Source organism: Rhinichthys klamathensis, unplaced genomic scaffold, assembly GCF_029890125.1.
Source record: "Rhinichthys klamathensis goyatoka isolate OS25496 unplaced genomic scaffold, OSU_Roscu_1.1 h1tg000050l_1, whole genome shotgun sequence".
Lineage (NCBI taxonomy): Eukaryota > Metazoa > Chordata > Actinopteri > Cypriniformes > Leuciscidae > Rhinichthys > Rhinichthys klamathensis.
The window spans coordinates 5609838-5637175 of record NW_026606596.1 but is presented as its reverse complement, the minus strand read 5'-3'; the positions used below and the strand labels follow the sequence as shown (position 1 = coordinate 5637175).

General features: G+C 41.2%; 3 protein-coding genes across 6 annotated transcripts in view; 1 reads left to right on the top strand and 2 right to left on the bottom strand.

Moving 5' to 3' along the window:
• The window catches only part of kcnip3b (Kv channel interacting protein 3b, calsenilin), a 41414-nt gene extending 22151 nt beyond the window's left edge, over nt 1–19263 (bottom strand). Inside the window, exons 1-2 of the mRNA XM_056247907.1 lie at nt 19108–19263; nt 10523–10703 (exon numbers count right to left, since the gene is read on the bottom strand). Of these exons, the coding sequence (XP_056103882.1) occupies nt 10523–10703; nt 19108–19113 (187 nt within the window). The 5' untranslated portion in view covers nt 19114–19263. The remainder of the gene's footprint in view (nt 1–10522; nt 10704–19107) is intronic.
• The window catches only part of letm2 (leucine zipper-EF-hand containing transmembrane protein 2), a 149429-nt gene that overhangs the window by 79787 nt on the left and 42304 nt on the right, over nt 1–27338 (top strand). The window lies entirely within an intron of this gene.
• LOC130082955 (uncharacterized) lies at nt 1832–4879 on the bottom strand. Of its 4 annotated transcripts, XM_056247910.1 has the most exons (9): nt 4778–4873; nt 4651–4698; nt 4453–4521; nt 3256–3316; nt 3104–3154; nt 2983–3027; nt 2831–2895; nt 2639–2750; nt 1832–2154 (listed from the first exon to the last, which is right to left on the bottom strand). In XM_056247910.1, the coding sequence occupies exons 5-9, from the start codon at nt 3110–3112 to the stop codon at nt 1837–1839; spliced, it is 549 nt and encodes a 182-aa protein (XP_056103885.1). In that variant the 5' UTR covers nt 3113–3154; nt 3256–3316; nt 4453–4521; nt 4651–4698; nt 4778–4873; the 3' UTR covers nt 1832–1836. The 4 variants fall into 4 exon arrangements, with proteins under 4 accessions (XP_056103885.1, XP_056103886.1, XP_056103887.1 ...); XM_056247911.1 differs by lacking the exon at nt 4453–4521; XM_056247912.1 differs by lacking the exon at nt 4778–4873 and having other exon boundaries at nt 4651–4769.

The window sequence follows — 27338 nt, the reverse complement described above, 5'->3', positions numbered from 1 at the left end:
ACTGTGAGTTATGAACATACATGATCAATTTCCCCCACTCTCCTTTGCGATTCATTGCTGTATGGTATTAGGCTTAACTGACTTAACTTGCCGTGTTTTGGTCTGAGGTCAGTATTGTCAGATGGTTTGGTGTCATTTTTTTTGATTAAAATTTAATTATTAAATTAAATAAATTATTAATTTATAATCGGCTATTAGTTACCTTTTAAGTTGAGTAATTTTGTATTAGTATGGGTCTATATAGGCTAATATATATCTATATAATCTAAATGCGGAAAATAATCTCTTTAATGTTGTTTACAAAGACAATAAAGGAACATAATATGCATTTCTGCCTAGACTATCTGCACTTACGTGAAAAAAGAACTACAAACAAGTCTGGGGAAACGTTATAGAGTATTTCAAACTGACAATGGAAATGACTTGAAAGAAGCATGTGTACACACAGAAGTGACATGGGACCAGTGGTGGACAGTAGTAAAGTACACTTTTTGAGTATCTTTATTTATCTTTATAAAAACACACACACACACACACACACACACACACACACACACACACACACACACACACACACACACACACACACACACACACACACACACACACACACACACACACACACACACACACACACACACACACTTTAACAGCTCTCAGTCCACTTCAGACGAACACTCTTTCCGCTGTAACAGCTCAGTCACTTCAGACGAACACTCTTTCCGCTGTAACAGCTCTCAGTCCACTTCAGACGAACACTCTTTCCGCTGTAACAGCTCAGTCACTTCAGACGAACACTCTTTCCGCTGTAACAGCTCAGTCACTTCAGACGAACACTCTTTCCGCTGTAACAGCTCAGTCCACTTCAGACGAACACTCTTTCCGCTGTAACAGCTCTCAGTCCACTTCAGACGAACACTCTTTCCGCTGTAACAGCTCTCAGTCCACTTCAGACGAACACTCTTTCCGCTGTAACAGCTCTCAGTCCACTTCAGACGAACACTCTTTCCGCTGTAACAGCTCAGTCCACTTCAGACGAACACTCTTTCCGCTGTAACAGCTCTCAGTCCACTTCAGACGAACACTCTTTCCGCTGTAACAGCTCTCAGTCACTTCAGACGAACACTCTTTCCGCTGTAACAGCTCTCAGTCACTACAGACGAACACTCTTTCCGCTGTAACAGCTCAGTCCACTTCAGACGAACACTCTTTCCGCTGTAACAGCTCAGTCCACTTCAGACGAACACTCTTTCCGCTGTAACAGCTCTCAGTCCACTTCAGACGAACACTCTTTCCGCTGTAACAGCTCTCAGTCCACTTCAGACGAACACTCTTTCCGCTGTAACAGCTCAGTCACTTCAGACGAACACTCTTTCCGCTGTAACAGCTCAGTCCACTTCAGACGAACACTCTTTCCGCTGTAACAGCTCTCAGTCCACTTCAGACGAACACTCTTTCCGCTGTAACAGCTCTCAGTCCACTTCAGACGAACACTCTTTCCGCTGTAACAGCTCTCAGTCCACTTCAGACGAACACTCTTTCCGCTGTAACAGCTCTCAGTCCACTTCAGACGAACACTCTTTCCGCTGTAACAGCTCTCAGTCCACTTCAGACGAACACTCTTTCCGCTGTAACAGCTCTCAGTCCACTACAGACGAACACTCTTTCCGCTGTAACAGCTCAGTCACTTCAGACGAACACTCTTTCCGCTGTAACAGCTCTCAGTCCACTTCAGACGAACACTCTTTCCGCTGTAACAGCTCTGTTCATTTAAACGAACACTCTTTCCGCTGTAACACACACACACACACACACACACACACACACACACACACACTAACAAAATGTATAGGGGTGACTGTGCACCCCAACTCCAGCATTTACTCTCAGGTTGAGGGTGTCTTTGCAAATAATCATGAAGGTTTCCATGTCCTGAATGTTTTCAAAAATGAACGTGAAAGGCTCCATGGCATAGCACTTCCTCGACTCCATCAGCACCCTCCACGCTTTCATTTGGTCATCATGATCCATCAACATGTATGATGGTTCTTGCACCTGGCCAGTGAAAAGCCCAATACTGTTCCTCACGATGTATTCTGCCTGGTACATATGTTTCAATGTGAGGGGCAGCTCCTCCACTTCTACCTGTTCCTCCTATGATAAAGTAAAATACCATAAATTAAGACTACAACATAAAATGTTTTGGTCTTTCAAACGGGGCCTAAAGACATCTTTTCAGCAAAAAAATTAACAAATGTCTCTTGGAGATGGCTGCAATGTAACTAAGGGTGAAAGATTGACAACGTTTACATGCACCCTCATAATGCGATTATAATGGGATTTTAGCAATATTGCAATTATATTTTACCTCATGTAAACACAATACTTAAAGCAACACTATGTAACATTTTTACCTTAAAATAATGTTTCCAAAATCTTATCAGTGGTTCATCAAGTCATAACAGGGTGAAAGGCACTTCTGCCATTGCCTGACGGGGTCTGTATCGCTTTTACTGGCACTACGGAACTTCGGGGTTCGGGTAGTAACTTGGCTTGCTACGGTAGTCGGTGTTACCGGTGTTAATTTAACATTTAGAATGCGTACGTGAAAATGGTTGTCTGGTTAGTTTGGCCATACCTTGACTATTTGGGGTCGAGAAATCCTATAAATAGGTGGTAGGGTGCCTGCCATCAGCTGTTCTGCCTCCTCTGTCCAGAAGGCAAAGCGCTGCCCGAAGTTCTGCCCATGCCTATTCAAAAGTATGGTACTTTTAATGTAGCATAATTGTAAAGCAGACCAATGTTTTACTGCTTGAAATATATGCCCTACCTTGCGATCGAGAATTTCTCCAGAATCTGGAGACACCACCACTTCCGAATAGATGGTATGTCAGTCTGTAATACACATGTAATATTGGAGTCTTGCATTGTTTGTTTTTTAACATTCTTTGATACATATACATTCCATGAATTACAACTTACATCCAAAAAGTGAAACATGGCACCAGTACAGATGCAGAGGGCATACTGTTAAAGAGAAAAATAATTACTATGGAGATTTAGGACAAACAGGAAAAATTGAGTAGAAATTGTATAAGTTTACCATAAGCATGAATATCCCACAGCTCTGTCCATCTGACTGAACTGGAAATGGCTGAAAAGTAATATACAGTTACTCAGATGTAATGTTGACAACCATATATAGTGTCCGCTGAGCAAAATGAAATGGCAAATTTACATAGTAAGTAAAGTTACATCAAAATCTTTGCCCGTCTTCTCCACCCACGGTCCATTAGCCACTGCTCCTGCAAGTTGTCTGGAAAAACATTATGCAAAACTGAATCCATAGAACAAGGTTTTTTCCTTAATCCTAAAGCCAGAGAACAAGGCTTTTACTCAATCCTAAAGCCAGAGAACAAGGTTTTTACTCAATCCTAAAGCCAGAGAACAAGGCTTTTACTCAATCCTAAAGCCAGAGAACAAGGCTTTTACTCAATCCTAAAGCCAGAGAACAAGGCTTTTACTCAATCCTAAAGCCAGAGAACAAGGCTTTTACTCAATCCTAAAGCCAGAGAACAAGGCTTTTACTCAATCCTAAAGCCAGAGAACAAGGCTTTTACTCAATCCTAAAGCCAAAGAACAAGGCTTTTAATCAAACCTAAAGCCAGAGAACAAGGCTTTTACTCAATCCTAAAGCCAAAGAACAAGGCTTTTAATCAAACCTAAAGCCAGAGAACAAGGTTTTTACTCAATCCTAAAGCCAGAGAACAAGGCTTTTACTCAATCCTAAAGCCAGAGAACAAGGCTTTTAATCAAACCTAAAGCCAGAGAACAAGGCTTTGCCTGAACAGGATATCAGTCCATTTCACTCAGTTTGATCTGTATTTGTTAAGGCTGTTACACAATGTCATCAGATTGAAGATTTTCAGAGTGCTGTTCAGGCTTAACTGGATGAAAAAAAAAGTAGAAAACACCCCCTATCATGTATTAACTTTAATTCCCATAGTAGCACGTAACTACATGCACTTTATGTTCTTTGTTAGCCTTAATCGGTCACAGGTCAAACCTTGCTAATGTCCTCTGCTTATGCATTTCAAACCTAAATATGGTTCGGTATTTCTCATCTCCAAACCCATTTGGACATAATGAGTCCAGAAAAATAGCCTCCTTCTTAGCAACTAATAACACCTGTGAAGAACATACCCTATTAATGTCAGCTATAGGGGCACCAACTGGTTTAAAAATAGAGGAAAAACTAAAAAACAATGTAACTGTACACAAAGCATGTAGTGGCTTGCTGTTTGTGACCCCCTAGACCATGCTGGCAAAATGATGATATCTTTAGATTCCACATTGTCCTATGAAAAAAAAACTATGTTCAGATCTCCTTGGACATAATCTTCACTTAAAGAGGTGTATCTGCGGGACTTATCAACACATTATACAACTTACCGGCAAACTAGGTTCGCTTAGTTTCCATTTAGGGACTTCAAATAGGTCAGCAATGTGGACATCCATTCCCTGAATAAAATTGTATGTCTGCATTTCATATACATACATCTCACAAAAGTGAGTAGTAAAAATGTGAGAGGTGCACTCACTTTTGCACAAACTTATGTGTAAGTCATCAAGGTAAATACAAATACATACATGTCTCCTGCCTGCCTCCTCTACCAGCCTGAAGCACGCATTCCCAATCTGAAAGCACAGAATGTTTTGCATAATTACAATAAAGGCATTAGAACCATCCAAACTCTTTACAGCAATATCCACTTACACTGCTCTCCACCTGTTCATCTAGCCCCAGGCTCCAAAAGTCTTCCCTTTGAAGACAAACTGGGCCATCCAGAACAACAATTTCTTTTGCTGGACGTGTTCTATCCAGCACATAGGTCAGCTAGAAATAAAAAATATCCCTGTTAGGAATAAGCAATCATGCATTTATTATTTAAAGCACACCAACAAGCTGTGCATGTGAACTATCCAGTTTAGTTTGGCACTCACCACTTGTTCTTGTTGAGGACACAACCTCTTGTGCCACAGTGGACCTTTATTGGCATACTGGTGGTCCACCAGTCCAATGTCTTCTGCATTGTTTTGGCTGCCCTCCGATTCATGGCTATGATCTACACAACAGGAAAGTAAATAGTAATCAGCATTGCCAAGTGTCATGTTTATATTTGCTATGTCACCAAGTAGGATTATTACAATACCTTGTGGCCGAAAGTAGGGCCTTAGCTGTGCAACATTCATTTTCTGTATTTTTCCTAACATAGCCACACTTGCCACACCCTTCTCTGTCAGGGATGTGAGGGTGAATGGCCCTTGGTGGAGATCCTGTAAACAATTTCCCTTCTTCACCTTCTTTTTGGGCTCCCCAATTAGGACCTCGTCCCCTGCCTTAACTGAGCACTGGCGAACCCCTTTCCTTTTCTTTGCCTCAAAAGCCTTTTTTTGTTTCCCCTGTGCCTTTTCAATGTTTTTCCGTACCTTAAAGATAAGAATATATTACTATGCGAACATTCTTATTCAAATTGAACATGCCATTCACACAACTCTGAACAAACCGTTTCATTGAGGGCCTTGACTCCAGCTAGTTTTAGCTCCAGCTCCTCCTCTGGGTCCGCCAATTCAAAGGCAGCGTCTGTCTCACAGACATTTAATGCCTGTGGTAGACGGGGGTGCCTATTGTACATTAAAAAGTACGGGCTGTACTTGGTGGATCTCTAATTTGAAACAAAATGTTTTGCATCAAATCACAAAATAAAACTCTTAAAACATGTATGCAACATATGTTATCTAGTCATTTTGAATAATAACCTGTTTTGCAGTGTTTATTCCATAAACTATGGCCTGTAAGTGGATGTCCCAATCATCATGGTGCTGATTAACATATTTTCTGAGAGTCCTCTTTATATTTTGATTAGTTCTCTCATCCTTCAACATAGAAAGGAATTGTTACATGCACTTTAGTGTACATTGGCTAAAATGGACTTTACTGTTTTGCGGGATGTCATGAGGGCACACTTACTTGGCCGTTTGACTGGGGATGGTATGCACTTGTGATGGCATGCTTGATGTTCAACGCCGCAAATATGTGTGCATTAAGCTGTACATCAGACACACATGGTTATTTTCAATATTTATTGGTCTCAGAAATGACCAATGAATTGTGATGATGCCATATGCCCTGTGTGAAGGGAGAGGGTAATAAGGACACATACCTCGTTAACAAATGCACGGCCCCTGTCAGTGATGATTTTCCGGACCATACCAAATGTGTAGAGCTTTGACACAAGTGCCTCAGCCACCTCAGTGCTAGAGCCACACTTCAAAGGCTCAGCGATAACCCACTTGGTGAACAGGTCTGTCACCGTGAGGACGTATTGATGGTCTTTCATGGTTTTTTTCAGTGGACCAATGAGGTCCATACCGACCACCTCCCACGGCTCTTTCACCTGTGGAGATATGTAATATTACCACATCACCTAACTTGTTGCTTTAAGTGGTACACCAAGGTAAGCTCTACCTTAATAGGGTGAAGGGCAGGAGACACAGTCTTTATGGGGTCGTTCTTTTGGCATCTGTGACAGCTTTTGACCTGATGGATACATTTATTATTTAGACAAAATAATTATATTATTTAGACAAAATAATTATCTGAAGTCAAACAAAGCCACTAAATCAATTCATTGCCTGAGAGCCATAGTGTCAAATTCCATTAAAGTTCCAAAAAAGTACCCAATCTGCCACATCTGCCTTTATGTTATCCCAGTAGTACCCCACAGCAACCCTGTCCATGGTCGCCCTCACGCCCCCATGGTTCCCTGTTCCAGGGTTGTTGTGGCACTCCTCCAGGACAGCCCGCCTCTGCTCATCAGACAGCACAACCAGCCTCATGAATTGTGCACTGGGGCCAATGTAGAATAATTTACTTTCTGTGATAGACAAACAATGTTTGTAACGTAATGATTTTGCTGCTTTGTTTGGTATTACAATACAGCACGTATGTGCACATGTGTCTGTTCAGGGATGCAAACACGTGTGGTGAAAAATGTTGGCGGTTACTATGTCTGACTAGATGGAACGTTACTGACATGCTCACACGTGTTAACTAAAACAATGCGAAATATTATTTTCAAATACCAGAGTATAGAAGAACAAGAGGCGAAACTCTGATGCTTTTTTTGGTAACAGCCACTAGGTGGCGTTTCGGTAGCCCGCCATTTTGGGGTGAAGTTTCCAACTGGAGTTACTGGACAACAGCACAGATAACAGTTTTTTGAGGTAGTTTTTTCTTGCATTAGTGAGTATTACCATTTTATGCAACTTTACACAATTACTACTATTATTAGTTAGTTACCAACTTCACTAGGCCTGAAATATATTTTGTACGTTTTAATCCCCTGGATTATGCTAAAAACATGATGATCTTATAGAACATGATGCATTGCTGTGTCCGTTATTCTATAATTGCCACTTTTGTACAGTGGCTGTGTTTTTGTTTACATAGTCTTGCTTTTTGAGAGAGAGAGAGAGAGAGAGAGAGAGAGAGAGAGAGAGAGAGAGAGAGAGAGAGAGAGAGAGAGAGAGAGAGAGAGTGTGTGTGTGTGTGTGTGTCTGTTCGTGTTTGTGTGAGAGAGAGAGAGAGAGAGAGAGAGAGAGAGAGAGAGAGAGAGAGAGAGAGAGAGAGAGAGAGAGAGAGAGAGAGAGAGAGAGAGAGAGAGAGAGAGAGAGAGAGAGTGTGTGTGTCTGTTTGTTTGTGAGAGGGTGTCGGTTCCTGTTTGTTTGTGTGTGAGTGAGAGAGTGTGTGTTTGTGTGTGAGAGAGTGTCTGTTTGTGTGAGAGAGTGTGCGAGTGAGTTTGTGTGTGAGAGAGAGTGTGTTTGTGTGTGAGAGGGTGTCTGTTTGTATCTGTTCCTGTTTGTTTGTGTGTGAGTGAGTGAGTTTGTGTGTGAGAGAGTGTCTGTTCGTGTTTGTTTGTGTGTGAGTGTGTGTGTCACAAATCATAATTCAACTTGAATGGTCTGTTTGTGTCTGTTCGTGTTTGTTTGTATGAGTGAGAGAGTGTCTGTGTTTGTGTGAGAGAGTGAGTTTGTGTGTGTGAGAGAGTGTGTTTGTGTGTGAGAGGGAGTATGTTTGTGTCTGTTCCGGTTTGTTTGTTTGTGTGTGAGTTTGTGTGTGAGAGAGTGTCTGTTCGTGTTTGTTTGTGTCAACTTATTTAAATATCTTACTTTACTGCAACTATCTGTTTCTGCTTCTTTATCATATTTATAGTGTGTGATTTATAAAATACCTTATATCCTACATCACATACATCATATATTGTGTCTGGTCACTGTATATCTTATATCAGAATATTATATTACTGTAAGCCTACTGTGAATATTAAAATACGCCGAACCATGTGTCCTGTATCATAGCTACATGAATGACATTTGCAGCAAAAAAAACCGCGCGAAAATCAGTTTGATATTCAGTGAGGTATAATTAATTTAATGCGCTGACAGCTCATTGCACCTGCCAAACAGATTACAGCGGGTGACCGGTCTAAGATGGGACACTGGCAGTAACTTAGCGGTTGATAGGGCGTCTATCAATAATGATGTCTATGCACTCACGTACCTCTTATAACAAAATTTGCAGCCATTCGTGAGACCTTCTTCTTCAACGCTGCATCCACCAACCCGTCAACCAAATATTGTCTAACGGCAGCGTAAAGGGCAAACTTCTCATTTCGCTCATTTCTTCCACTGAACTCCATTTTCTTTTGCTGTGAGTGAATGAAAGTTTCGCGGTACAAATATGCGCATGCGTGGAACAGATCGTGCAGTGTCGTAAATCAAAATCAGCATCGCAAAACAGAATTATAATTTGCGCATGTGCGTTTTCTACTGCGTCTACTACGCATGCGTAGAACGGATCGTGCAGGTGGAACGGATCGTGTACCGACAGCATAGGCTTTCACTTTGGATGACAACACAACAGTTTCCATTGCTATTGGTTTATTTTTTACCACACATATATGCATTATGCATGATCATACGTCACCAAAAGCGTCTGACATCCTTCAATTCTTTCTAAAATTACATGGCCAGTTTTTATCGGACATCTTCTGGGCCGATCTCATTAATTTCCAGACACTCTAATAAAAACACTGATATGTTATGTTTCATTGAATAATGCGCTAGATGTGGATAGTTCGTCGAATAAACGGGACAACGCCCTCGTGATTAGCAAATTTCAGGATGTAAACAATAGAAGTTCTATGGATATTTTTAACAGTTTGCATATTTTTGGACAAATTTTTACCATGTACATCATATACTGGACTCTTCCCATGGTAAAAAGATCGATGTCATCATTATTCTGCCAAGCATTACATTTCAACAACACAAAAAAGGTAAGCCCCCCCCCCCTCCTCTTCATAGTTGTATCACATTGTTTATGTTGATAAAGAATAACAAAAAACGGTTGCAAAGTTATCTTGATTGTATAATGCTTATAACGAGACGAATATACAGTGTCGTATCTTTCAAACAATGTATTGGTTAACCTTATTACTTGACAAAATGATATTGTAAACACGCGATAAATGTAAACAATAAAAGTTGGGGTCACCGGTGATCCCATGCCGCTCAAGGGGTTAAATTATGCTATATATGAGCTAAGCACACATACACACATCATACATACCACAAAGTAATTTTAACTGTGGGAACCTAAAATGATTTTCTTAAAGCTCAGATGTGTTTAAGTCGTGGCAGTTAAAGAATTATGGCAGAAGCAAGTATTTACTATTGGCCTATAGTATACCTCTAAGGGTGCTTTCACACATTTTTGCCTGATCCGAAACAGAGTTCGATTTCTCCTCCTTCCCCCTTCTGGATTGTATTCACATTATATAATTTGGGCCCGAACCGCAGTGCGTTTGCATTATCAAAGGAGCAGCTGTTTACCCTGTTGCTTGGTAACGACGACACAGGAAAAGGCTGCAAAGTGCATTGCGTTGCTCACCTCACTTTTATATTTAGTTTTTTTAACATTTGGTTTTGTTTTCAGTTGTTTTCATTATTTTTTTTATGTTTAAAACACATTTTAGTGCACATAGAGCCACTTGTGTCTATCTGCTTCGAATTGTAGCTACTGCAAATGTTCTGAAGAACGTGGGAGTTCATTTCTGCTGAAGGCGAGCATGAAATTATACACTCTGCTTGCAGTGAGTCAGTCATGCTTTTCAGGAAAGTGAACGAGACGCATACAAACACAGTTTTGTCGAATCATAGGTCATCAATAGCGGTTCACTTCCATGATTTAATACGATTGCGTTCAGCAGCAAACCGTACTGGAGTTTACATGAAACGTACCCTAGACCACCCTTTTTGATGCAGTCTTGGGTACGGTTCAAAGCTGCGTATAATATGTTATGAATGCTATATTAAACATCTCCTTTGTGATTTGTTCCCTCCACTCCTCCATCTGGATATTGCCTAGTGTTATTTTCCGGGTTTGTAAGAGTCATACTTGAGCCTTGGGGTGTTGTACTGGCGATGATCCATTTGACCAGACAGCATTTCATGAGGGACTTGCGGGAGATGCGCGGCTTCTGCCACTTCCCGTCGCTCTCCTTCTGCCTGCTGGGTTCCCCATCCCGCCCGTTGGCGTCAGGCAGCAGACCTCCATCGACGCCCTTCTGTCCCCCTGCCTGGAGGACAACGACAATGAGAAAACACATTAAAAGAGCCCAGATCTTTAAAGCATGTGAAGAAGGTTGGCGCAGAATACTATCTTTTTGAATGTGCTGTTGTTACAACCTTCAACGTCCGATAAAAGAGATACAGAGATAAAATAAGTAAAAATATAAACGAATGAGTGATGAAAGCGTCTAAGGAATAGCAGCTTTAAAGAAAAACATTAAACACACCTAAAAAAAAATGCACACATCAGTGAGAATCCGCTTGCGTGTGCAACTACTGTTTGTCTAAAATGGCGTTAGGAATCCTGTGAGGGTCCTCACTTTTTTTTTCTTGTTTCTTATTTGCATGAAAAGACAGTAAGCTTTGCTATGAACATTTAGAGAATCGCTAAATTATTCAAGCTCCCTAAAAACAGCATCAATAAAACATCTTGGGGGACATCATTTTTGAGGGCCAGCATGTTTTAAATATTGCCAGGAAAGAGAATTCATAACACACTGAAAGAACTATAAAGAACATTTTTAATTCTTCAAATACACACAATTCAAGCTCTTACTGTAAAAGTTGTAAATACTTACAAGCACTAATTTGCTTGGCTACACATCTGCTCTGACAGGCAGTGGTGAGTGTTACATAATCACACCGGCAAATTCATTGCAGAGTGCCAGACTGTTTCCTTCCTTGACTGTATTTGTGTGTTTAAAGCTGTGATTTGGTTGATAACAATGCTCGCTGTCGTGTGGGCATGTGTGTATTTGTGCTGAACTGTCATGTTGTCACCTAGAGACCTTGGCACCTGCTGCATTATTGACATGACTGTAGCGAGTCAGTCGAGTGTAACGTGTATGGTAAGCAATGTCAGCATAGCAGGCTCCAATTAATCTCTGGCTTGACCACTGTGACTGCTCAACCTGTCCCAAACAACCTCATATGGCACCTTCAACACAAACAGTTCTTGATATCCCCACAGGAACACCAGAGTAGCTGCATTAGTGGCACTGCAATGGTACAAGAGAAAACAGAACAGCACGCTACAAGTGATTTTAGTAAGGGTGATTCTTGCTTAAGGGTTGCAGATTTATTGTTGCCTTTCTAGCAACAACTTTATGACCTTTAATTCTGTCAAGGATCACTATCGTCAAAGATGACTGACAATCAGCATACAGTTTGGATTGGTGGTATGGTTCTGTTCTGGGCAAGAACTCCCTGCGCATCCATGCAGCCTAGCATGGATAAGAGCAGGGAGAGCAGCGATAACCCCCCTTAGGGTAACAGAACAGAACCAACATAAAGGTATTGCAGTGGGACAATGGGACTAATGCTATTATTAGCAAGGAAACAAGATCAGCAGTTTAAGACATTAAATTCGTAAGCACAGAACACTTCTCTTTAAATGCAACAAGACTTAATTGAACTATTCTAATACACACAGAAACTAATATATAACACATGCATTCACACAAGTTGCAGAAAGAAAGAAAGTGAGGAAATAATTAGTTTTAAGAGAGTGAAATGATGAAATCCCAAGTTTCAAGCAATATATGCACTTTATAAGACCTGACCTGAACGAACCATTAATAATTGATTTAACCCTTCTATCATTTCTTAGGTGGGGTAATTACATTTTATATCAATGCACCAGTTCGGCTCGAATCTTTAAAGGACAAGTTCGGTATTTTTCGTAGTTTTTGTCCAACTCCATTGACTTGAGTTGGACAAAAACTACGATAAAACCTGTTGGAAAGCATCTTTTGCAGCGATTTTTGTGTGAGCAAACAGTGAAGCAACCACAGAAACCGAAAATTCTCGGGCCAGAAGCATGTGTCCAAATTTCAATCTTAACCGTTCTACACTCACCTAAAGGATTATTAGGAACACCATACTAATACTGTGTTTGACCCCCTTTCGCCTTCAGAACTGCCTTAATTCTACGTGGCATTGATTCAACAAGGTGCTGAAAGCATTATTTAGAAATGTTGGCCCATATTGATAGGATAGCATCTTGCAGTTGATGGAGATTTGTGGCACATCCAGGGCACGAAGCTCCCGTTCCACCACATTCCAAAGATGCTCTATTGGGTTGAGATCTGGTGACTGTGGGGGCCATTTTAGTACAGTGAACTCATTGTCATGTTCAAGAAACCAATTTGAAATGATTCCAGCTTTGTGACATGGTGCATTATCCTGCTGGAAGTAGCCATCAGAGGATGGGTACATGGTGGCCATAAAGGGATGGACATGGTCAGAAACAATGCTCAGGTAGGCCGTGGCATTTAAACGATGACCAATTGGCCCTAAGGGGCCTAAAGTGTGCCAAGAAAACATCCCCCACATCATTACACCACCACCACCAGCCTGCACAGTGGTAACAAGGCATGATGGAGACATGTTCTCATTCTGTTTACGCCAAATTCTGACTCTACCATCTGAATGTCTCAACAGAAATCGAGACTCATCAGACCAGGCAACATTTTTCCAGTCTTCAACTGTCCAATTTTGGTGAGCTCTTGCAAATTGTAGCCTCTTTTTCCGATTTGTAGTGGAGATGAGTGGTACCCGGTGGGGTCTTCTGCTGTTGTAGCCCATCCGCCTCAAGGTTGTGCGTGTTGTGGCTTCACAAATGCTTTGCTGCATACCTCGGTTGTAACGAGTGGTTATTTCAGTCAAAGTTGCTCTTCTATCAGCTTGAATCAGTCGGCCCATTCTCCTCTGACCTCTAGCATCAACAAGGCATTTTCGCCCACAGGACTGCCGCATACTGGATGTTTTTCCCTTTTCACACCATTCTTTGTAAACCCTAGAAATGGTTGTGCGTGAAAATCCCAGTAACTGAGCAGATTGTGAAATACTCAGACCGGACCGTCTAGCACCAACAACCATGCCACGCTCAAAATTGCTTAAATCACCTTTCTTTCCCATTCTGACATTCAGTTTGGAGTTCAGGAGATTCTCTTGACCAGGACCACACCCCTAAATGCATTGAAGCAACTGCCATGTGATTGGTTGATTAGATAATTGCATTAATGAGAAATTGAACAGGTGTTCCTAATAATCCTTTAGGTGAGTGTATTTCATCAGGAACGATCTTAAAACAGGGCTTTAAGTGTAAAATACCGAACTTGTCCTTTAAGTGTTACTTGCTTTTGTTGTTTGTGTCTGATTGGGATTCCCTTCTGTGTCCTTGCTGAAAAGGGGTTTCCCAGGTTAGTTGATTCTCTGCAGGACTTTTTTTCATGGGCAGCCAATCAATTGGTGTGTTGGCGGATGAATGAAGTGGAGTCTCGTGCCTGAAGTTTTAGGCGAGCAAAGACTATATTTGACTGAAGCTTTGCGGCAAAACTTAACTTTAAAAAACGAGACTTTCAACGGAAAAGAAAAGAAACCAAGTAAAGAAAGAAAAGTAAAAAATAAGTGAGACGAGAGTAGTTAGATGGCTTGCATGATGTTGTTTTAGGCTCTAACCTAACCCATTTTTACCAGTCTTAACCCGTAGTCTTTTCCTAATGCTTTGTTCATGTCTTAGTTTTTAAACTAAGATGTTTGTCCAACCCTAGGAGGAGTTCTGAACAATTAGACATTGTCTTTATTTCGGGGCGTAACAGTCCAGAGCAAAACAATCTGGGTTTATTGTAGAGCAGATAACCGAACAGATTATAGAGCAACACTAGCCGAGCAGATTTCAGAGCAGATAACTAACTGAGTAGGGTTTAGCATTATCTGAACAGGATCTAGAACAGAACAGAGTAGAAACAACTGCAGCAACAGCTCAGCCGTAGTCAGAGAGTGAACAAACTCTAGGGTAAGCCAGATGCGATTCCTCTTTAAAGGGTAATTAAACACTAAACCAACTTTTTTAAATTAATGATCTGTAAGACTGGGGCTTTATTAGTGCTGTTCATTGATTCAAGTAACTTTTTTGACATTTGGGTATAAAGTGTTTTAATTTTACAATATATGGTGTAAAAACGTCTGAGTGCTGCCCTCTTCAGGTTGAACGGTGGCTACGGCAGTTGAATTTTCCTATTGGATGTTTGCGGTGCTTCGTGACGTAAGCGGTGAGAGCTGACGTAAGCAGGTTCCAGCTCACCAAGCCCTTGGTACGAGCTACCACATCCATGGCAGTATAAAAACCATCTTGTTTCGTCAAAACCACTGTAGCGAGTCAGGAGTTGGAATTGCGAGTATTGAAAACGATCAGGATAGAGTATCCGTTCATCCCCTCTATCTCCGCTGGGCTCCGCCCACTTTTCCAGCATTTTTCAAATATTGCCAGTGGGTGGAGTCAGGCTCTGACCAGGGGTTTAGTTACCCTTTAAAAAACACATTTAAGAATGTCATGAAATAGTTACGTGTCGTCTATCAACAACCTTACACATCCCAGCATAAACGCTCTTGTTAATAAAGTGGTTACATTCACAAACCAATTTGAACAGATAGCCTAACCATATGCATGATCTGGCATGGCGGCCAGTTCGAATAATAAATAGCCTAACCATTGCCTTTCCCAATGCAGCAAAACATAAGTTTTCTTCAAATTCTGAATGGATTATATATTGGCCAAGCGTGCATTAAAGCGCTCCCTTAAAATCACTGGCTGTCACTCCTCTTAAATTCATCGCAATCACAATCAAAGTTCTGCTAATCGATTAAGCTGACTGTACAATGAATATCTTATTTTAGCCTACATAATGTCTACACTTTTGTATTACAAGTTAAATTATAACAAGAGAATTTGAGTGCGCAGATCTCAGCACTGGACAAAAAAATCCAGCGTTTTGAGTGGTGAGGGGATTTTAACTTAAACACCCCTGATTGGCCATTGCATTCAAGAAATCATCAGATACACACCCTGATGAAGGCTCATTAGCCGCAACGGGTCGGTGTGCGGTTATATGAAAACTGTTTTTAATTGCCTAAAGCCATAATGAAATAAAGGCTTTTTTTAATACATTTACTTTAACTCTCGAGTGCCTTGGCTTGATACGTTTTTATAAATCATCAGATAGGCTATGTTTGTCAGTCTACATAGCTCAACGCTGCAAAAATACGTTGTAAATAAAAAAAAAACTATTTATATTAGTTTCGACGCACTCAAGAGCATAATCACCAAATCTGTTTATCGGTTTATGATGGGAGTATTATCGAGAGTGCAGAATTCAGTTCAGCTCTCGCACTGAACAAAACTCTGGTGTTCAAGCAGTTTGTAATCTTAACACCTCTAATTGGCCATTGCATCTCAACAGATCATGTGTGATTGGTTATAGTGCGCAATGCTGTAAAAAGCATAAAAAGTATGACGCAACATAAGCAGATCTCAATTTAATGCAGCAGTCGACACTTAATTTATTTTCATTTTATTACTAGATTTTAGTTTAAATGTGCGGTGCATTTTTGGCCCAATCCCCTGTTCATTTTTGACCCATGTCCCCATGGCCAGGGAAAGGCTAAGCCTTCCTCAGCCTTAAGGCCAATTTATACTTCTGCGTCGGGTGCGCGCAGTAGGTACGGCGTAGCATACGCACAGACGCGTACCATACGCCGTACCCTTCGCCGTAACCTGACGCGCACCTCCTCAAAAATGTAACTACACGTCGCGACGACGCGGACCGCAAGATCTGTGATTGGTCGGCTTGGTAGCATCGCGTTTCCTCCTATGCATTTCCGGCGTGTTCTTCTGCACCGCCCGCCATTTTTAAATTCTAAGTACAGCGAAACTGTTAAAAAAACTAAAAATGTACCTTTTCCACCTCGATAAGCTCCAACTCCAACATGATCTGCTCTCTTTCAGTCGCCATTGCTTGTAGTAACTTAAACTCAAAACAGCCGCGAGGAATCTTCTTCTTCTTGCCGCGAGGAATCTAAACACAGTGGAACATTAAAACCCTCCGCCGCCAACTAGCGTTTCGGCGCTGTACTGCAGAGCAACGCAGACCTAAACGCAGAAGTATAAATGCTCATGACGCCGTCGCCTACGTGCGTAGCCTACGCCGTACACTACGGCGTACACTCGACGCAGAAGTATAAATTGGCCTTTACACACGCTCTGCCTATGAGCTCAAGTTTATTCTATAGAGCATCACATATCCGAACAGTTTATAGAGCAACTATCAGCTAAGCTGAGCAGAAGATTGTAGAGCAGCTGTAGGATATTGATCAAAACTATAGCTGAGTTAACTATTTAGCAAACTATCTGAGTTGAAAATAATTAGAGCACCAATAACACCAACTTCAGTTTAGGGTAAAAAAAACAACAAAAAAAACCCTACAACATAACAAACAACACTGAGCACATGAATTTCCAAAAAAGAAAATCCATTCATGCATGAGAAACCATATAGGCCCTGGGGTTCTAAATGCCAAAATTGTTCTTGATTACACGAATAAAATGTGCATGTTCACAATCTTAATCCCAACAGTTTCAAATGTATTCAGTCCTCTTGTTCTCTGCCCACCCAATTATGTTGCCTTTGGGCTGTACTTTGGGTTTTTCTTGTGAAAGATTCTCAGAGATTTTCCTGTCTAGAATTTGGCAAAATGTTCACTGAATTATTAAACACTCCTTAGAGTTATGGTGTTTGAATTTTAAAACAGTCTGCCTGCCAGCATGAAGAGGCAACATTACATCAATTCTAACTGAGGCGGGCCCCCATGTGAAAGCTGCATCTTATTTTTTTAGGAACCCAAGAAGAAACTAATCTCCTATTATGATCAGAGAGATGAGAATGCCATGGACTTGACCAAGATGAGCCAAGTATACTTTCTATGTTGTGTGTGTTAAGTGACACATTTTGACATTCCATCAATACAATGCTTGCTTTAAATAACTGCTAATGGTCGAAACAAATTTGGCTCATTTTTAAAAACATGTTTTGTGCGTTGCAATTGCAGCTGGATTTAAAAAAAAAAATAATAAAAAAAAAAATAACAGTATAAAAATATTTTTAACCTGTAAATATACCTCAGGTTTTTCATTTCGACCATCTTTCACAGTAAATAAAGAGAGGAAAATATCACTGATAACTCACACCAAATACTGGTTACTGCGTGTTTTAGGAGAACAAATTCTTCAGTGCAGGCAAGTTTAAACTATCACAAAGTGTCAATCGCAGTATCAAGCAACAGTCATGAACACACTGTTCCTTTGCCAGTGATTACATAAGCCATCACTGATGTTGTCACAGGTCATCAGTATCTTTTTTTTTTTTCTTTTTTTTTCTTGTCTTGCACATCTAGTGGACAAGTGGACAAGTCTGTAACTATAAATATCACCAGTGTAGTGGGGATATGCAGTGTTATAATGTAAAATATTAAAAGAAAATGTGGGTAGCATTTCAGAGAATTCCTTTACAGTCATTGACTGACCTAAAAAACTAGAATTAGAAATTTGGTATAGATATTGAAATATTTATTTTTGTCCCTTTCCCCGTTTCATCCAAAAGCTCTTATATTACGTTAGGCAAAGGACATGAAGGGCATGATATCAAATTCCTGACACAGGGTGTTCTAAAGTCTAAAAAAGGCAGTGTTACATAATAATCAGATTACTGGTTATAAAAGTCTCTATCCAACAAACTTTGTAGATGAAAATGGCTTAGGGCTCCTCTCAAGACAATTTAATTGTCTTCAAACACATGCACACGGTTTTACCATCTTGTTGGGGACTCTCCATAGGCGTTATGGTCTTTATACTGTACAAACTGTATATTCTGTCCCCTAAACCTACCCATTACAGAAAATGTTCTGCCTTTTTTACATAAAAAACAAACAAAAAGGTACTAAACGAACATTATTTAGTATGTTTATTAATCGATTTCTCTCGAATGTAGGTGATCTCAGGTTTTACTATCCTTGTGGGGACATTTGGTCCCTACAATGTAATATAAACCTTCACACACACACACACACACACACACAGGCACACACTGCAGTCTCCACTGCTTGGTGTGAATAACCAGCCTTTAGAAATTCTTACTAAGTCTGATTGAAGACCATGTTAGAAAGCATGGCATTGATAGAAAGTTAAATAGGAAACAACTTTCAACAAATGTTATCTTTATTCATCACTTACATAAGCAATGAATTAGACATGTAATCTAATTGACTGTAGAAAAATTCATTGTCATTAAAGAAGATGATGGATTAAATATATACACAATACCGAAAGTTTAACACCCTAATTCTATTTGGAAATATACGAATTGAATAAAAGTTTCTAAACACTTCAAAGTGAAAGGCATAGAAAGATAAATAGATAGTGTCAAGTTCTTTACGTTCAAAAACCGTTTACCAGAACACGTTTATTTCTATTTCTATGACTTAAAATAACTTTTATCAGCTGGAGACCAAATATTGTTAACAGATAGGCTACAAATATTTTCTTTGCCTTCGTCTCAGGTAGCTACAGCATCTTACCTGCATGTTGTTCAGGTTGTCTGTTTTGATGACTAAATGAATGAATGTGAACGGATCCTCAGATGTTCACGCGCGCTCTCATTTAGCCTACTATCTTTGATGGCTCTATGTGAAAACAGAAGAATATCCTGCTCGACCTCTAGTGACAGAAAGGATGGGACGAGAGAGAGAGAGAGAGAGAGAGAGAGAGAGAGAGAGAGAGAGAGAGAGAGAGAGAGAGAGAGAGAGAGAGAGAGATGAACGGTGGAAAAGCTCATGCCACATTGTCTTTTCAGTCATTCGTTAAATTCAACGTCAGATGATCTGGGATCCCTGGATTCACACCATGTCATATCATGATTGACAGCTTCTCTAAACGAGATTGGAGCTTCAGCTTTAATTTCTATTTTCTACATGTCCAACTGTTTATTTCACACTGACATAATGAGTTGTTCTGCAGTAAACTGTAGGCTACTAACGGTTTCTGCGAGAGTGAGGGGGAGACCTTGATATCGCGGCTTTACTTCCTGCTCACTACTGCGCAGACTCGGGTCCCGCGTTACCGGTACCGCGTTCACTACTGCGCAAAAAGCAGGTCCCAAATCTGCGCAAGATGTCAGCGCGCCATATTAGGACTTTGGCGAAGTGAAGGGGCGTCGTCGACGTCTTCTATCTTTTTTTACAGTCCATGATTCACACACGGGCTATTTCAAATGATGTTGTAGTTTTAGAATTGTTTAAAAGAAAAACAAGCTATTTAGTTTAATGTGCTACAGTGCTGATCTTTTTTGTGAAGAAAATAGTTCTTAGCAGGCCCGCCGACAGGGGGGGACAAACGGGTCTGTTGTCCCGGGCCCAGGGTAGGGAGGGGGGCCCAGAACTGGGCCCTCATTAAATTATGGAATAATTGTTAAAAAAATAAATAAAATAGGCATATTTGTTGATAAAAATATCTAATATTTGAGTTACATAAAAGCTTTTTATTCGTTTTCTTCCTAATTGTCCTTGAAAGAGTGGTCAAGAACCCCCCCACCCCCCCCCAAAACAAAAATGGTTTGGCCACTGATCGAATGATGTTGTCATTTGATTTGAAGTTCAGTAGGCTAACGTTACGCTCAAAATGTCCGGTCAGCACAAGTCTGGTGCTCAGAAAAGAAAAGAAAAGAAAAGAAAAGAGAAGAAGAAGATAGAGGCCTTCGAGATGTCCTAAACAAATATTTTTAAAAAGGTGGTGACGGTGAAGCTGGAACTAACGTTAGTAAAGTCAATGTAGAGCAAGGTAAGAAACAGCGCAGCCAACGTTTATGAGTGTTGTCAAAGACCCGGCACTTCGGTACCAAGTCGGTACAAATTTCTTTTTAAACGTCACGCCACGGTACCAGGTTTTCTCAAACCCGGGATGCGCGTGCATGCCCAAAGCGCGTTTAGTTGCGTCCTCTTCATAAAAGCGCTGAGACATGGCGACCGGCGGTGCTGCTGCTGTGGTGGCTGTAAATCCACTTGTTGATAAGAAAGGAGGAAAGAGCCACATATGGAAATATTTAGAACATTAGCTCATAATAGCGACGCGGCTCGCTCGTTTTAACAGGCGCGCCTAAGTTCATTGTTGCATAGCAACGACAGACGCCACGGGAGAGCAAACGCTTGTGGAAAGGAGAAAGCGGTGCGAACTGCGCTCTCCATGATGACGAGGAAGTATTAGCAAAGAATTCATTGATTTCTAGCCCTTGGATTAGCTTTACTACTATTTATGGAGATGAGAAATAAAAAGCCGGCTGAAATGCATCACTGTCATCATCGGTGAACAGATAATGGGGCAGATCCGAGTCTATTTTTGCTGTGCTGCTCATGCTTAATAGTGAAAGCACACTTTTGATGGACAAAAAATAAATATGATTTCACACAAAAAGTGCCCAAAATGCACAGATTTTGCATGTCTAGTGTGTTTTAACAAGAACTGCAGTAGGCTATGTCAGAAAAGAAAATGAAGTAATTTATAGAAAATGTACCCATTTAAACGTGTTTTTATTATTCATTTTGGGTAAAAGTATATGGTGTTTTATAAAAATAAAAAAAATCGTGGGGGGGCCCCATCTAAGATTATCTTGTCCCGGGCCCAGACAAGACTGTCAGCTGGCCTGGTTCTTAGTTCATAGTTTGTTCAATAGGCCTATAGGGTATTTATTTATTTATTTATTTATTATTATTTTACGTTTTTAAAATATGATATAACTAGTTTGACGATTTCCTGATTTTCTCACTGACCTATGCTATATGTCCCAAAAAAGTTAATTTGAGAAAAACAAGTCAAAAACTGCAAAAGGCTAATTTTGCTTTCATGATCATACAGGAATGACGATCTAGTCACAATATACGAGCAAGACCATTACAAACCTGTTCACTCTTGTCAGATTCGTTCAAACACAAGGATTCATTCAAAACGAAACAAGTGAGCGAGTCACTGAATTATTCATTCAACCCATTCCTTCAAGCACGCAGATTCCTTTAGGAACGTTACTACTGTGTTGCTCGGAGACGGTTTTCCATTTCCAGGCCATTTCATTGAGTGAATACATTGATGTTTTTAACATGACTGTGTGGTATGAAGCAGGTCGCGATTGCTAATGAGAGACAGATATCAGCGGATATAAAGGAATAAGGACATTTCATTCTACCGAACTACCCGTTACTACTATCCGTCCAACGATACCGTGTAGCGTTACCAATATCTTCAAAACCATTAGACCGGTCGAGACGAAACCACCGTCAGAAGTTTGGAAACATAGGTCGTTGGTGACTAACTACTGTCCAAATATCAAAATATTAATAGTCAGTGGCAAGAAAATTCAAACAAAGTCAGGTGTGGGTCATTTTGTATGTGTTTATGCATGTCTATAACTCAAAACAAAATGAGATATTTTTACCAAATTTGACACACACATGTATGGGCTCACTCTGAGGACACATAAAAAAATTGATTTCCATTACACGAGAGTAGATGTTAAAACTTCATGCTGATTTGTACTCGGCTTTCGCCAAGATAAGCAAAACTAAGACGTAACTTTACAGTAAACTATGCTTCTCCATCCATTTACGCTTCTTTCCATATGGTGCTGTGACTCCCCTCTGTCCGGCGTTAACGGCTGCAGTGTACTTGGCGCGTCAGCACACGCGACGGCTGCAACTACAGGACCAGCACGACAACCGTCTGGATTGAGCCGAGTAGGGGACATCTCTAGGGTCTTCAAGTGGGCACCTTCCGTCCTCAGTGTTTCGTCGACTAGCCCACGACACCTCAAGAGGGCTCGACAGTGACTCTGGCGTCCCAGAGTCACCCCCCTCCGTCCCCCACTCAACTCAGCCCAGCTTACTGACCTCTACATCCCTCCTGCTGCTGAGACCTAACCACAATCTCACAATCTCTCCGCAACCCAACCATACGCGCCAACCCGTTTGACTAAGGCTGTCGAGCCCCACTGGTGCGTTAATATGCAGTTTCAGTGGCAACGGTTCCGTATGGCATACCACCTACCGCAAAACACAATATCTGCCCAACCACCCGTCATTCACGCAATATCCACAGGAACATATACAAATAAACCAACAGACTCTTCAAGTTTTCAAGAATTCTACGAAACCGTAGCGTGGCGGCCTGTACACAGCCAGCTAGAATCTTTCCGTCTCAACCACAGCCAGTTGCTGCACCTTTCTGCTGCTTCAGATAAGTTATTTACTGTGCGACACAACTCTTGGCCGCTCAATCCGACGTCTCTGAGGAACCGGGTTGTAGAGTGTGCCACAAAACCTCGACAACCCACTTCCACTGGATAAACCTGGACTCTCCATCCTCGCTGTTCTGCTTCAGTGGCCAGGTGAGCGTACCGCAGTTTCTTCCTCTCATATGCCTCATCTACCGCATCCTCCCATGGCACTGTTAACTCTATCAGTTGAACAATGCGTGCTGATCCAGACCACAAAACAATATCTGGTCGTAGGTTAGTGGTGGCAATCTCAGGTGGAAAAATAAGCCGTTGATCAAGATCAGCCAGCATCTTCCAGTCCCTAGCAGCTTCCAGTTGTCCTGGGCGAGAATTGGTGTTAACACCTTTTCTTGGTGGTTGCTCGCCTGGGCGGAGGAATATTGTCTTTTGCGTGTAATGTTTTGCTAGAACAGGCGGCAACTTATTGGTCATACTACGCTTGCCTTCCAATGCTAAAGCTAAACATCGCAGTATTTGGTCATGGCGCCAAGTAAACCGACCCTGGCTAAGAGCCACCTTACATCCTGTCAAAATGTGCCTTAATGTGGCAGGTGATGAACACAAAGGACAAGAGGGATCCTCTCCTACCCAGAGGTTTAGGTTCTGCGGTGATGGAAGAACATCATATGTTGACCTAATAAGGAAACTGATCCTACTCTCTTCCAATGACCAAAGGTCTTGCCAGCCCATCTTGCGTTGTTCCACACTCTCCCATCTCATCCACTCTCCCTGCTTGGCCTGGGAAATGGCCTTTATACACCTCATCCTCTCCTCCTGCTTTCGCACCTCGTTGACTACCAGCTTCCTCCTTTGAGCTGGGCCTGCCTTATGCCATTTAGGAGGAGCTTAACTGAGCCCAAAACACCCTCTTCCATGCTGTACCTGTCCCACGATATCCCCAATTTGAAGGGCAGCCTTTGCCTCTACAACAGATTTCTTTGCTGACCACTTTCTACCAGTTTTTAACACAGGTGCTGCCTCCCTTACACATTTGTCGCGTGACTCTGCTAAGGGCATTTCCAGTCTGACCTTGGCACACTTAAACTCCTCGGTTAAAGCAGAGACTGGCAGCTGCAATATTCCTTTACTATAAAGTCCTACTCTGCTGAGGCAGCGTGGAACTCCCAACCATTTCCTGATGTATGAACTTATCAACGCTTCCAGCTTATCCACTGTTGTCAAAGAAACGTCGTACACGGTCAGTGGCCACAGCAACCTCGGCAGTAGACCAAACTGAAAGCACCAGATTTTTAGTTTGCCAGGTAGAGCACAGCTGTTTATGCTCTTCAACCCTTCCACTGCTTGTCGTATAACTTCTCCTACCCGAACTGTGTCCTTTAGATCCCCATCGTACCATCTCCCAAGACTCTTCACTGGCTTCTCAGAAACGGTTGGTATTGCCTCACCATTAATGAAGAATGTTTTATCTACTACCTTTCCTTTAACTATCGAGATGCTCCTTGATTTAGAGGGCTTAAATTGCATTCGTGCCCATTCAATATTATCTGTTAACTTCCCCAATAACCGATTAGTGCAGGCTACTGTTGTAGTCATGGTTGTCATGTCATCCATGTATGCTCTGATTGGTGGTAGTCGCATCCCAGAAGCCAAGCGCTCTCCTCCTACTACCCATCTTGATGCCCTAATGATTACTTCCATTGCCATGGTAAAAGCCAGTGGAGAAATGGTGCATCCTGCCATTATTCCAACCTCTAGGCATTGCCATGCAGTGCTGAATTTTGGAGTTGAGAAACTGAATTGCAAATCTCCAAAATAGGCTTTCACTAAATTTATTGACATTGGTACTCTGAAAAAATCAAATGCTGCCCAAAGACGCTCATGTGGCACTGAACCATATGCATTAGCCAAATCCAGGAATGTCACATGGAGCTCCTTCCTCTCCTTTTTAGCTGACTGAATTCGTTGCCAGATAACATTGATGTGTTCTAAGCATCCTGAGAACCCTGGAATGCCCGCTTTTTGAACTGATGAAGTGTGTTCAAAAAGCTTCATTTGTGTCAATGAAGCCATTCTTTAACAGGTAGGTGGACAATCTTTGGGCAATAATGCTAAAGAAAATCTTACCCTCAACGTTTAATAGTGAAATAGGACAAAACTGACTGATGCTTGTAGCATCTTTTTCTTTAGGTATAAAGACTCCACCTGCTCTGCGCCATGCTCTAGGTACAACCTGTTTTTCCCATGCCACTTATCAATTTCCACAGAATTCACAGAACTCCTGGAGCACTCTTGTACATTCTGTACGAAACTCCATTAGGCCCTGGAGATGATGAAGCCCTTGCCTTTCTCACAGCCTGCTCTACCTCTTTCCACTTAGGTGCACAGACCTCCATTTGGTATTCTGGTGGGTTGATAGGTGGAATGTCTGATGGAATTGACATAGGCTCATGCCTTTTTGCATCTGTATGCGTGTCCTCCAGATATCTCTCTAGCTCAATCCTAGATGTTTTTAAAGTGCCATTCTTCTCACTGGTGAATAACTTCTTTACGAATTTGAATGGGTCTTTATAGAAATTAGCCCTCGCATGTTCCTTCTTTTTGTAGCGTTTCCGTAGGCGCTCAGCTCTGCGTAATGTTGCCAGCTTATCTTTTATGGCCCTTTGTAAGAGATTGAGTCCCTCCTTCTGACTTTGTTCTGCTCTTTTCCATTGCTTCCTCAGCTGTCTCCTTTCTTTAACTAACCCTTCAATTTTCTGCTGCCATCTAGACATTCCAGGAGTAGTTTGTACTTTTTCCTTCCTTTTTTCCACACCAAACCTCTCACTTCCATATGCGTAAATGATATCCCCAAATTTATCCAGCTTCTTTTCAACTGTACCAGTTAATCTTTCCAATGCAAAGCATAGATCTGTGTTTACCGTGTTCTCACAAGCTCTTGGCCATCTAACTCCAGGCCTATGCCCGTTGAGGTTCTTTTCTCTCTTATGCTGGTTAGCCTGACCGGGTTCACAAGTATGAATATGTTCATCACTAACTGTGCAAGCCCTCCTTTCGTCAATGACAGGGGTGCTGATATCCTGCGAGCTGTAGTTTGCTTCCTGTCGCTGGATTTCATTCGACTGACTTGACTGACTTCGTAAGAAGTACTGATCAATGCGAGGCCCTTGTCCCTTCTCCCTCAAGCATTTCATTTTCCCTTGATGAACCTTCAAACCCCTGACCGTTGTCGCCTAGCTCCAGCCACAGACACAAACTTGGAGTTCAATGACTTTACTAACTGCAGATCTTGAACTAGTCTTACTCTCCATACTCATATCCGTTTCCATTCCTAAGTCGTTAACCATGTTGTCCAACATTGAGTCATCAAAAAATAGTGGGATTGTGCCACTTGTTGGCGCTATAATAGAACAATACATGAAATTGCCATTGACTTAACGAATGCATTGTTGTAACATTACGAAACTCAGTATGTTCCATCAACACCATGCCCTGAAGATACACAAAATTTTGAGACAGCGCCACCTTTTGGTCAAAAGTTATAATTCAATTTCACAAAATGCTAATGACTTTTGAATAAATTTACCTATTGTAATGACGTTGGTCTTAATAGATTCCTTGGGTTATGCCGAAAACATAGATACCATTTTTTCCATAGTCAGCCAAACTTCCTGTCCGACATCTTTATTTTCTTTTAAAACCAATTTTTTCGATCTTTTTCTAGACCGTTCGTCCGATTTTCACCAAAATCGAATCGTATCATCTCCAGACCGTGCCGAGTAAACTTTACGGATTTTGTGTTGGTAGACAAAACCGTTTTCGTATACCGCAGCAGCAAATTTGAGGCGTGATGCCAAAATGACTATTCAGGCTTTATATCTGCAATGCCTTGACATATTGACACCAAACTTTGTATGTGTCATTGTCACTTCACTCTGACCACATCACATCGATTTCGTAACTGCGTCACCTATTGGTCGAAAGTGATAAGCCATTAAATCATGTTATAAGTGACTGTATATATGATTTTTCAGCCATTTGCCCAAAATCCTCTTAAAATGTCTTTAATTGCTCCTTGCTACAGTTGGTCTGACACTTCCAGCCATGTTGGCATGTCTTATCGTCTTCTTGTGTTTGTTTAAAATTGGAATTTCTCTGAAATTAAAAGTCTTTGGGAACTTTTGGGATATTGTAAGTACACAACTGCAGGAAATATATCACACTGTGCAAGTAATTTTTGGATATTTTATAACAAAAATCTTACATATTGTACCTTTAATGATGTAGCAAGACAGTAATCTAGCTTACACCACTTGATCCCCATAGTCAAACAATTTACATATTTGGGTATCACAATACCCCCATCTATACACCTTATCCCTAAATATAATTATCAAATTCTTTTAGATCAGGAAAGATTTAGATAGGTGGTCCCCATTATGTTTAGCTCTATACATGTAAGAATAGCTACCATCAAAATGAATGTCCTTCCTAGGGTCAATGTTATATGTTGCCGTTATCACCACCTGAATG